The 12,987-nt window shown below is 40.6% G+C and overlaps 1 protein-coding gene across 1 annotated transcript in view; it reads left to right on the top strand.

The window, feature by feature from the left end:
• PLEKHA7 (pleckstrin homology domain containing A7) overlaps positions 1-12,987 on the top strand; it is a 162,756-nt gene that overhangs the window by 81,298 nt on the left and 68,471 nt on the right. The window contains exons 5-8 of the mRNA XM_082195815.1: positions 4,303-4,414; positions 7,717-7,821; positions 9,648-9,720; positions 10,620-10,720. Coding sequence (XP_082051941.1) covers positions 4,303-4,414; positions 7,717-7,821; positions 9,648-9,720; positions 10,620-10,720 — 391 coding nt within the window. The remainder of the gene's footprint in view (positions 1-4,302; positions 4,415-7,716; positions 7,822-9,647; positions 9,721-10,619; positions 10,721-12,987) is intronic.

The raw sequence follows: 12,987 nt of genomic DNA, 5'->3' as shown, positions 1-12,987 counted from the left end.
CAAGTCAAATTCAGAGTAAACCCACTTAAATCAAAAGACATGACTAGTGTAAGTCCATTGGTTTCAGTGAGTCTACTCTGAGTATGATCCATTTATTTATTATGAAAATAAAGCTGCATGATATAAAATAGATCTTGAAAGTTTGTACTACATTACTGGAATATTAATCAAGCACAACCATTCTTCAGCTAGGATGCAATGAACCTTGTGCTGATTCAGTCCCATTCATTCCCCACTTACGTGATGAGTTTTCCTCTTGCACTTCTGGTTTTGTGGCATACCATGGTTTGCTTGTACAACACTGGACTGAAAAACAACATTCAAACTGGTAGTTTCCAATTCTAATTTGCAGGCAGGTTATGGTTTGCTCAAACCATTGTTTTCTGGTTTGCATGTAACTGGCACATATGACACTAAGTCAAGTTGTATGATTTGTTTAAAACTTCCCCAACTTGGTGCTCTCCAGAAGTTGTTGAACTACAGCTCCCATCAGTCCCAACCAGCATGGTCAATGGTCATGGATAATGGGAGTTGTAGTTCAAAATATCTGAAGGGTGCGGGAGGGGAGGCTTGTTTAAACCATAATGTGCAAAAGCTGTGTTCTGGATCACAGCTCAAGCACTCCCATTTCGTTCAGGGAACAACACTTCTTGGCAATCAGGAACACCATGTGGGCTCATGCACTTCCACCTGTCTTGTAATCCAACTGTAGTTTTCCACAACATTCAGATCAGACAAACAATGGTAACTGGATTTGCCTCCAAACCATGTTTTGAAACAATGAAAGTCAAGAAGAAATGGGTTTGCGAACCATTATTTTGAGGCAATTCTGGTTAGTTTGTCTTTCATATCCTCAAAGTCTCCCTGTTTTCCAGGGACAGTCCTGGAATTATGAAAGCCATCTTGGCTTCTGATTTGATCCCAAAATGTCGCTATTTCCCCTGCCAGTGCTGCCATTGCCAAGCTCAAGGAGGGGGAGCTGGCACTCGTCCCAAGCGGTAGCAAGGGAGCATCCCGTTGCCTCTCTGCTGCTGTCAGCCTCCTCCCTTAGGCAGCTTGTAGTGGCTGCTTTCTTTGATTTTTCGGAAAATGCTTTGTGTGTCTGCATTTAATTTTGCCACTTTTTAACATTTATTTATTGGTGTGTGTTATTGTTTTTGCAAATCTACCAAAGAATAATAATTTTTTTAAAAGAAAAACACCAATCAATAAATTTACTCTGTTGTGATGTCCAGATTGGACACACTAAAGACCATACCCTCCAACATACTTCAGATGAAAATAGGGACATTTCTCACTCCTCCTCAACTCCCCCCCCCCATTTTGTCCCCACCCATGGAGCAGTTCCTATCAGAAGAAGGGTGAGTGCCACCAGCATTACATCAACAGGACACAGCATACACACCCTCCACCGTCCTGATAAAACCCCTTAATCATTGAACCTGAAGCAGGCCATTGTTGCTGCTACTGTCTCCAGTATTTACAATGATCACGCCAAAAGTAATTTATTTATTCAGTCAAATATTTTAAACAGTTCCATACCAGATAATTTATACGAACTTTGAATAAGCTTGCTCATTTATGCTGGTTTGGCATACCACCACCACCACCACTACTACAGATACCAGGTTAGATTTTAATGAGAAATGTCAGCATAACATTACTTCCGTAGTAGATTAGTGGTGGTGCATGGCAAAGTTAGTTCTGAAACATGAGGAGCAAGCTCTTTTACTCTGAAAAAGAAACACCCACCCACCCACCTCTGACCTTGTAAAGGGGCAGATACCGACTTTCATAGTAGGAAGTGAAATAAGAAATCCTATTTTTCTTTCTGTGCACAGCAAGGAAAACACAATGGGCAGATGTCAAAGGAAGAAGCTGAGTATGCTTCTCCACTATTAGAAATTCGAATAAAATTTTCTTTTAAATTAAAATTCCACCCTTGCCATCATTAAGTTGGCTGGAATTTTCTTCTCATCTGTCTATCCTTTCAGTAGAAATTCTTAGTTTTATATTTATTCTATAAAATGAAATATTTCACATGATTTCTCATAACAATGGGGATGCTCTGGGAAGAGGGAAGCTATAAGAATGGTTTCATATCTGCAGGAAAAATCAAGAGTCTTGATATAGTTAATGGAAAAATGAAGAGGCAACATGATCAGTCTTACAAATATGAATGTGGGAAATCACACACTTGTCTGTTATCTCCTGGCATTCAGAGACTTGGCAGCTAAAGGCATTTATTTCACTTGCTGATTTTCCAGTTTCTAGGCTGCCCCAGTATGAAAGCTTATGTGTATATGTGTGTGTGTGTCTTCCCAGCTTTCTAATGCAAATAAACACGCTTCAGTTTTTGTAGTGGAAATTTATAAGACAGCCACCAGCAGAAAAGTGTGCTTTACTTTTTAAGTTTGACATGTAGAGGATCATGTAGTCAAGATGATATTGTGAGTCAGTAAGTCAGATTCCCTGTTTTGTACTTGCTGGAGTGCCAAATAATTGCTAATGGTAAGAACATTCAATTTCCATGGCTCATGAATTGGACCTAGCTCAAAATTTCTTGCCCATGATAGCCTCGGTTATTGCTTGCAATGTGAAATCATCTGAGCAACCACTAACTGAAACACCTAAGTGAACTAGGTCTCATGCTGAAATGAATCCTGAATGGTTGATGTTTTATTTAATACTGGCTTTGCATTAACTAGTAGCAACAAAAACTCATGTGGCACTCACTGACCTCATCTCTAAAGTAGGCGCTGCTTACCTGCTCCTGTTCCCTTAATTAGTTTTCTTAACTCATTTAATTTATTTTTTATAACATTGATGTGCAGTTTTAGCTGTATCTTCTTAACAATACCTATTACTATTATTATTATTTCTATACTGCCCTTCATCCAAAGATCACACAGTGGTTTACAATATTAAAACACAGAAATACATACCATAATAACAAACAAAAACAATACCCCCCCCAGTTAAAAAATCACAGTTTGTTTAATTAGCCAATGACCTGGGAGAAGAGGAAAGGTTTTGCCCGGCACCTAATAATATGTAAGGCATCAGGCAAACCTCCTAGGGAAAGCATTCCACCAGCAGGGCACCACTGCAGAAAACACACATTCTCTGGTTGCTGCCCTCTGGACCTATTGCATATGAAGCATATGAAGAGGCATATGAAGAAGGGCCCCAGATGTTGACTGCAGGCTCTGGGTTGGTTCATATGGGGAGAAGCAGTCCTTAATGTATTGCGGTCCTCAGCCATTTAAAGTTTTAGAGGTCAAAATCAGCACTTAGATTTGGACCCAGTGCAGTTGGATCAGGATTGACATTATATTGACAGTATATGCTCAAACCGTCTTTCCGCGGTGAGGAACCTGGCCACTGAATTCTGCACCATCTTCAGAGGCAGCCCACTTATAACGTGTTGCAGTAATCTAACCTAGAGATTACCAGGGCATAGACAACAAGAGTTAGGCTATCCTTATCCAGATAGGTGTGCAGCTGGGCCACCAGCTGAAACTGATTGAAAGCCCTGATGATTGGCCATGCTGGCTGGGGACTGATGGAAGTTGTAGTCCAACAACATCTGAGGAGAGCTACAGGTTTGCCACCCCTGCTCTGCCTACTGACTGTGTTGGTTCTCATTTCAGCCTCTGCACACTCCGGCGCTCTTAACCTTGTGGCCCTTTATCTCCACACATCCTTGGCCGCCTGTGACACAGATTGGCCACTAGGGGTACCACTATCCCCCGGAGCAGGTGCTTCATCAGGAAGGAGACTACCTCCTCCAGGTTGTTGTCAGAGCTGAGAGTGAGCTTGACCAGGAAGTAGTTGCTAGCCCAAACTGGGTAGGACCCCAGGCTTGTGTAATGCCTGAAGCTGGTGTTGGCCTGATGTTCCCCTCTTGGGTCCTGTCCAGTTGCAAGAAATAACTAAATAAAAATTTCTTGCACTCTGCAGAAAATTACAGTTACTGACTGTATCAGCTTATTCGGCTCTTAAAATCATTTCACTGTATAAATGTGTTAAATATGATGTAAGTAAATTAATGCACATCTGTTAGCTGAACTATAGAAGATAGTGTTTAGATTGCAGGACAGACTTAATGAGCATGCTTCTGTTAGCAGTGATATCTGTAATAAAAGCTGTTGTAAGTGAACAGTTTACTGCATTGGCACAAGTGTAGAAAAGCTCACAAGTTCTATCTATCCTTTTGTGGCATGCTTATACAAGAGCAAAAGGCCCCCAGGGGTGGGGGAGCTTAAATATGTCATAAATGCCCTATTCTTTTTTTCCTAGGCAAAATTCACTTATGTCCAAGCATCGGATAAACCAAAGACCCTCAAGCATGGTCAGTGAAACATCTACTGCAGTGACTACATCCACTGTAGATACAAAACCTGGCTCCAAGGTAAGACACATACCCGCCCCCCTTATTCTGAAATGTGAACAGTATCAAGGACTGAGCTTAGCCCTTGGGCAAGGTGATCATTGCACTTCATTAGATCTGCACAGATATAGCACATCAGTCATTTTGAGGTCATACAGTGATTCATGGCTGAGTTAAGATTTGAGCTAGAAGCTTCCTGTTTCTCTTAACCACTGTGGTACATGTTCTCTATTTCATTGCTTTCAGTTTTTTCTTTCACACTGTTTACATGGACAATATCAGCTTTAAGCATTTATTTTAAATCATTTTTAAAAATTATATACTGTATCATGGTGTTTGGCTGCACTATTCATTATATTGGACAGTGTCATTTTATAAAGCTGCTCTGGTAACAGAAATTAAAGGGAACCCCTTATGGACTACGGAGCTCTGTATATGTATAATTGGTTGTGGTAGATTTTCTTGATGGTCTGTTGTTGTTTGCATAATATGTTTGGGAGGAGTTTGAGAAGGAAGGGCATGGGTGATGCCATCCCAGTTTCAGTGATCATGGGTAGTGGGAGTTGTAGCCATGGCGATAGGTTACCATGGAAGATGGGGACAAACGTATGTACGCCTTGTTCCTTGCTCCCACCACTGCCATGGGCTGGTTCCTGGTTGCTTATCTGCTGTGCTCACTGACCTGTTATCCATTATTTGTTCCTGGATTAGAGTGCTGATCTGGCGTGTATTACTGAGCCCTGGGTGGGTGTGCTGGGAGGAGTTGATCTGACCCAGCTGCACCCACCTGGATACTCAATGCCGCATAAGCATTGGCTTGCAGGAACTGGGGACAGAATGGAAGAGAGGAGTGGCTATGGTCCGTAGAACTTCCATCACCAGGAACACCCTCTGTCTTGGAGCTTACTGTGAGGTCCTGCACCTGGCATCATGCCAAGGACACAGTGATCTATAGTTCTTGCTGGTGTACTGTCCACCCTGCTGTCCAGCAGCTTCTGTGACTGAGCTGGCAGAGGTCGTCTTGTATGTGGTGTTTGATGAATATCCATATTGAAGCTACCTTGGTTGTTCTGGCTCATGACTTCATAGCTTCCATGACAACCATGAGGCTGTCTCAGGTTGTCACTCATCTGACACATAGTGCAGAGCAAAGTATTGATTTCAGTTTTTGCTCCAGAGGGAGGAAGGCATGGTCTGGAAACAGGGGTGTAGATGTCATCCTATTTTCATGATGAGGTTGTACTTGTAGCTTCAGTCATTCCCTGCAGGGGTGGTAGATAGATTATGATGATCTACTCCTGGATACCAATGGAATCCAATAGATTCTTGTCATGCTGTGGAACAGCGAGATGGATCAGGCCAGCACTTTACCCAGCTATTGAAATAATTGCTCCAGCTGCCATTTAGCTACTGGACTAAGTTCAAGGTGCTGATTTTGGTGTATAAAGCCCTATTTTAGAAACTGGAAAAGTTTTTAGTTGCATTTTCCTTCAAAACAAAACAAAAAACATGTAAAGATCATTACTAGGATACTCCTCCAAGTCCCACTCTTGTGTAGCTCTTGTTGAGGCATAAAGTATCATTTTGCTCATTTCCAAGCAGTACTATTCAAATGATTGTATGTTTGTGTAGTTGAAACAGCTAGTGGGGTCAAGTATGGCTTATTGTTTCTTAATTTGGTATGCCCCTGAGGTGAAGAGCTGTAAAGATTGTTGCATGCTGATATGGCTCTAGTTCCTTTCTTCTTGTAACTCATTTCCCCATGCTCAGGTTGAGAGGACAACCAGCTAAAAGAGGTATTGTCTTTGTCTGGCTGTCATGCTTGAGGATGCTTCAGCAGTTTCTTTCATGACTGGGGAGCCCTTTATGACACTGTTGGAGAATTCCTGCTACTGAATAGTTATAAAAATGTGATGTGCAGTAAAAAAAAGAGACAGGTTTTAGCAAGCCACTTCAGGGAAATTATGGACCGTATGGAAGCCTACATTTAAGCAGATTTATTTTCTCACTATACCTCCTAACATAGACATGAAGGTAGAAAGAGCTTAACCAAGAGTAAAAGGATTTATTCTATGGTAAATTCAGTCATAGTGATTCTGATTCTGATTCTGCTCCTGAAGTTAAGATTTGTGTCTATGGCATGAGTGTAAGGATTTTACTATATTGAGGAATAAAATGATATATCACTTACTAGTGCAATCATGTTATGCCACCCTAAGCTCATGGCAGAAATTGAACATATTACCCATGTATAATCAATATTGATATATTACTATGTGCTTAAAAATAGAAAAGGAGAAAGCTGCATACTTGATCTTAAAGAGGACTTTGGTAAATTTCCAGACATGCCTACACAGAAGGATGGGAGAGGACAGGGCTAGGCTCCCTGCCCCCTTATATAATCAGAGAAAGAATGAATAATGTAACTTAAGACTTACAATGGGCAGTGACTGTGATGTGGCAGATTTTCACTGGCCTAGTTCACACATCACTCTGAGCATGGGTATGACTTACCATGACTAGGCAAATGTTTGGGCTCCTGCTGAGGAGCTCACACCTACTTTGCTCCTCCTAGCTTTTTAGGTCAGTGTGGGATGGCAGATAAAACAAGGTTTTCAGAACTTGGGATCATGGTTAAGGTCTCTCCTTTTTGACTATGACATCTAACCATATGACAAACCTTGGCTACAGATCATGGTTGAGGAAGAATGACCTTAACCGTGATCCCAGGTTCAGACAATACTCTGAGTGTTAAAAGCCCAGAGAGGAGGAAAGTGGCTCCTCCTGAGGAGCCAACATGTTGACACATTCATTCTTACGCCATAGTTTCATTTAACATAATTGATCAGTGCGGTCAGTGTGTGAAGTTAAGGAGGAGTTGAAAGAGAAGATTTGATTTCAAAATACCAGTGTTTAAGCAGGAGGGTTTTTTCACAAAAGCTGAAGTCTAGTCTGAATTTGGGTTCAGAAGCCCAAGGACTTCTGCTAGTTTCCTCCCTCTTGATCAGCATAAATTAATATATTCAGATTAGCCCCAAGATACAGTGATAAATTGCTAGATATACCCCCAGTTGAGGATGTTCTGTCTGTAGAAAGGAGTTGCTGAATAACTGGATTCTTAGAAAGAATTAAAAGATGTAGAGGAAATGGAAACATGTGTAATTGTATAGTAACTGATAATACCCATTTTGTGGCAAAATCGTTTAAATACTGCATTATTGTGTAACAAATTAGGGAACATTATAAAAAAATACATTGTATGTGTACTTTTTATGTTTGCTCATGTCATGCACTTACTATTGCTGTATTATACTTGTCTGAAGGTGGTAAAATCTGGCAATAAAATACACAGTTTTGGGAAAAGAGACCAGGCTATTAGAAGAAACCCTAATGTTCCTGTTGTGGTGAGAGGCTGGCTTCATAAGCAGGTGAGTTTGTAATTATATTTATGTTTTGCTGTGAGTTAAATCAGAACTGCCTGGTGAAAAGGAACTTTTTTTTGCATAGCATTTTAAAATGCTGGAGTGGAGCAGAGGCAGGGGAAGTGAGTTGCGGTGGGTGTGGGCCGCCCCGGGTGTCACCACTGGGTGTGTGTGTGACAAAATGCCAGGTGACACTCACTGCGGGGGCTGCAGTGTGCCCGAGCCACGCATCTCTCCTGTAGGGCAGCTGAGTGGGAGGAGGCAGGCAGACGCCGGAGGCCCCATGGTGCACCTCGCTCCTCCCTCACCCCGCCCCTGTAGGCGACTCGCCTTGCCCCTGTGGATGATGCACCCTGCCCCTAAGGGCAACTTGCTCCGCCCTCCCCCTGCCCCTGTGGGTGACTTGCCCCACCCCTATTGGCAGCTCGCCCTACCCCTGGGTGTGCTGCCCCAGGAGCCCGAGTGGCTTGCTCCACCGCTGGAGTGGAGTTCCTGGAATTCAAATTTCATGTGATCAGGGAATCTCAGAATTGACCTTCAAATCTTGTTTTCTGTCTCTAGTATAAGTGTACGGTCTTTGTAGAAAATCTAACATAGGAAAATACATGTTTATTTTATGAGTAATCTAATAGGCAGGTAGTTCTGCAAATGAGTTATCTAGATAGCATACCAAAAAGTCTACTGTTTTTCCTTGGGCAACTTATGAACAGATCGTGATTGTTAGGTGAAAATAGACCACCAATAAGAGCTTTAACACAACTGTAATATTTGTGTGTGTGTGTGAATAAGTACCACAGTTGTCAAATTATATAGTGTAGTAGTGTTAGATTTACAGCTTAGGATGCTGTGTATTTAAGGCAGAGGCGGATAAAAGCTTAGTCATATCAAAATGTGAACAGTTCAAGTTGAAAGATTGTAACCTAATAAGTATGAAATACCAGACTCTATAAATATAATTAACATTTTTTTTAAATTATCACAATGCAAATTACTGTGTCCTGCACGTATATTAACATAACTAGTTTTATTGCATAAAATTACAGCACAGCCCTAGGCAGCATGTAATAAATAGCCAGGCAGGTCAACTATCTGGAAACAGAAAGGTCAGCGGTTAGTGCCTGTCAGTGTTCTACTGACATGAAAGATGAACTCTGCCCGTATCATTATTAGCACTGCAGTCTTGAAAACCTTTCCCAAGCTATACAGAATTAAAAACATAAACATGTTCAGATATATCATACAGTTGCCACTACTGCTCCACTGATCTTGATCCATCCAGCATACTAATAATATCTGTCATTTGTGCATTACTGATGTCTGCTAACTAGCATTCACTAATTGTAATATGCTTTTTCTTCATAATAATGGTATCTAATTAGTGATGGAAGAGTTGATCCAGTGGGTGGCTCCACTAGCAATAAAGAAAGAGATGTGATTTTTGCCTTTTCTGGCTCTTTTCTGCCTCCCCCAGCACGCCCTGAAAATCAGTTCAAGAGAGTTGGGAGACTTGCCAGAAGAGGGTAGAAAGCAGCATGGGGGCTGCAAGCGAAAGTTCCGCTTTTATTAGTGGAAGTGGTTGCAGAATCAAAAGCCTTCCATGTTCTTAAGAGCACCAGTTAGATTACGGCCAGTAACAAAAAAATTAAGCTTTTGGGAAGTAGCATGAGAAAAACATGATACTGGGAAGGTTATGCCATAGCTTTGCATGATTGTTGATGAGCATATTTTCATATGTCAAAGAAAATATATATACATTTCAGATTCTGTTTAGTGCTGTGTCGTTTCTTCTACTGTCTGTTACAATTTTGGTATTTTATTATTTGTATTTTTAGGATAGCTCTGGCATGAGATTGTGGAAAAGGCGATGGTTTGTGCTTGCTGATTATTGTTTATTTTACTACAAAGGTTAGTGAATAAAGATCTGATTTTAATATTTTTTGTGGAACTGAGAGCTGAGCACAAATGTTACATTTGTTTCTAAAGTCTTAGAAACTGAGCTTTTTGGTGTTCAAAATGTCTGGGAGAATGCTAGAGAACAACTCCCTACCTCCTGCTTGCATTAATGTCAGGGCGTCATTTATGGAAGCTAAACTATGCATTTCTTACCTTTTTGATTGAAGAACATCTATGCACACCAATTGCCATTCCCAGTTCTTGGTGACAACAGTTCTCTCTCTTCCCCCACCCTCTTAATTTGTCTCCTTCAAACAATTCTTGATTGCTAGGAGTATTTCTTTCTCTCAGCTCCTCACAAATAATAACAGTGTACTGGAAAATACAGAGGCCCGTGAGATGCACGAAATGTTTGTGTTGCTAAAAGAGGAGAGTCACATGTAACATTAATAAAGCACATGAAATTATCAGAAAAACTGATCAATGTTTTTGTCTATCTCACCCAGTATTGTCTATTCTAACTTGCAGCAACTAATCAGGGCTTCAGGCAGAGATATTTCACATTATCCGCTGATCCTTTTCACTGAAAATGCCAGTGATTGAACCTGGAACCCTGAGTGCACCTTGTCCCTCCAAGGTTTAGTCCCTCCATAACCTTTCTGTCAGCCTATATCTCAAATGCCATCTACTGCTGTTGAACAATGGTACTAGCTCCTGGGATCCTAAATGGCTTGTGGAACTGTATTGTGCCCAACTGCCCCCCAAAGAAGCACACAAGTTATACACATAGTGCAGCTAACATAAGTCACACAAGATGTGGGCTGTTGCACAATATATGCTTAATAGCATGAATGCATTTTGTGTTTCATTTGAAATATGGAAGTTAATTTGTTTCTTTCTTCATTCAAAAGACAGCAGAGAAGAATCTGTTCTCGGAAGTATACCATTGCCTAGCTATGTAATATCTACAGTTGGACCTGAAGATCATATAAACCGCAAGTACTCATTTAAGGTAAATTTAGTAATTTCAAAGTTTGTGGTTTATTTTAAACAGTAAACCTGATACATTTTTGGGAAATGTCATTTCCTAGCATTTTTCATGTATATCTGCAGCAAATTGTAAAGAGCCGCTGATAGTTTTTGCACACGTATTGGAACCTCTCCTTTCCAGCACAGTTCTTGTCCTCCCTGCAAAATTGTATGGTCTTCCTTGAATAGCTTCCAATGCAATGCGACATGTTGCAGTTGGAAGGGAAATCTGGAGAGTGCCTGTGCACTGGTAGAAGGTTTTGCATGCAGTTGTAGGACTTCGAACCTTCTTATATTTTTATAACAATGTATCTCCTTTCTTAAAAGAAAATTATCAGACCAGATCATTGTTCCACCATAACACAATGTTATTCATTGCTTTAATGTGCGTTTTCCTACGTTATTCTAAATTATGATTCTCTGTTGTCTATCTAAATCATTAAACCAATGCTACTCAGAAGTAGGTTTAAATGAGTAGAGAGGAGTTTACATCCAAATAAATGATACGGCAATACTGTTTTTCTTCTGTTTAAATTATTATTTTGCTTCAAAGTGCTTGTTTAATTTGAATTCACTAAATGGAGCTGTTAACAATTTGTGATAATGTGCCCTCTATATTTTTGCAATGCGAGAGTATGGCAATGTTTAAATCCACTTTTGTGATTGTATGCAGTCCTATTACTTGGGCTGTTCTTTGAACACTTATCATTACAGTGGAGCTTGATTCCAGGCAGATTGATATGGGGGAAAGTCCTCTGTTCAGTTTTATCCATCCAGATCCTAAGCCATATAAAGTTTTACATGTTGGTGCAGGCATCTTGAACTTGGTTTTGTAGCATATCAGCAGCCAATGCAACTCCTTCGTAAGCTGTGCCAGTTAAAAGCCTAGCTGCGGCATTTTGCAATAGCTGCAGCTTCCAGGCCAACTTCAAAGGCAGCACAACATACAATACATTGCAATAACCCACTCTTGAGATTACCAGTTCAAGGGTCATTGTGGCCAGGCTGCTAGCTTTTTCTGTTTCATCTCCTTGCCCCCTTTTTGTGTTTTTGTGTGTCGAGGTTGTTTTTTGTTATTTGGTGTATGGGGTGTTACTTAGGAACATTAAGGGGACACCAAGCACTGTGTTCTATTTCCAGGTTAGTTCTTCATTTTTGGAATCATTTGGAGAAGGCTCCAAGGAGGTCAACTTGTCTGTAAAAATTAGTTGGTATTGCATCAGGATATTGGGGGTGAAACATGGTGTGCAGTACTGAAAGGTAGACTGTTGCATATATCCAGAGAGTCATCCTCCTAAGAAGAAACTGCCAGATTATATTCAGTGAGAAATCAGAATGTGATGTAACATGTCCCTAATAAACAGCTTCTGAACTGAGCAACCCAGTGGTTACAGCTATTTGTGCGAAGGAGGAGAAGAGCTGGTCTCACCTTTTGGTGTACCCCTGGCTTACAAATATTACTAAATTCAATCAGCCAACACATGTTTTTTTCCAACAGTCTTAAAAGTGTCTTGCAGTAATTTGATTTTTCATTCTAAAAAACTGGCTGGCTGCGCCTGCAGAAGAGGACTTTTAACCTCAGCCCTTCAAAGAGCATCTTGTGTCCAGTCCCCAAACCCCTGTCAAGATCAGCAGTATAAGTTCAAGGTATAAGGAGTTGATTTCAGAAGAAACGTGCCTGTTCCCCATTCTCATGCACAAATGCTTCCCACTTGCACTCAGAGAGGTGGTGGTGTGATTGAATCTTACCCCTGGCTTTTTAAAATATAAAGTGTAAATTGGATTGCATTTGGTCAGTCATTTCAACATATAGTCAAATTTTGGATTGGCTGCAGCAATGCATTGATTGCCTCAGCCCAGTATTAAAATATATGAAGTTGCATGCCTACTCAGTAACATGCTGAATTTTGTTAATGCTATGCATGGCTAAGGCTGCAACCCTGGGAGCAAGTCTCACTGAACTTAATGTGACCTCCGTCTGTCTACATAACGTATAACAGTGCACTGTGAATCCTTAATTCCTATTGGAGATAACAGTGATGTGCAAGGTGTTAACCGTAAATTTAAAATGTCAAGGAATGTCTTGGTTTTTAATTTCTTTTTAACTTAGAAGTACTTTTGTTTTTTATGATTAAGCATCACTTCAATGAAGACTAGATTATTTATATAATGGAATATGTATAGACAATGACTGAACTTCAAAGCATGCACATTTATCATCTATACTCGGAGTAGCTGAAATAAAACCTA

Source organism: Podarcis vaucheri (genome assembly GCF_965113315.1).
Source record: "Podarcis vaucheri genome assembly, chromosome: 1".
Taxonomy (NCBI): domain Eukaryota; kingdom Metazoa; phylum Chordata; class Lepidosauria; order Squamata; family Lacertidae; genus Podarcis; species Podarcis vaucheri.
This window is presented reverse-complemented; position numbering and strand designations above follow the sequence as displayed.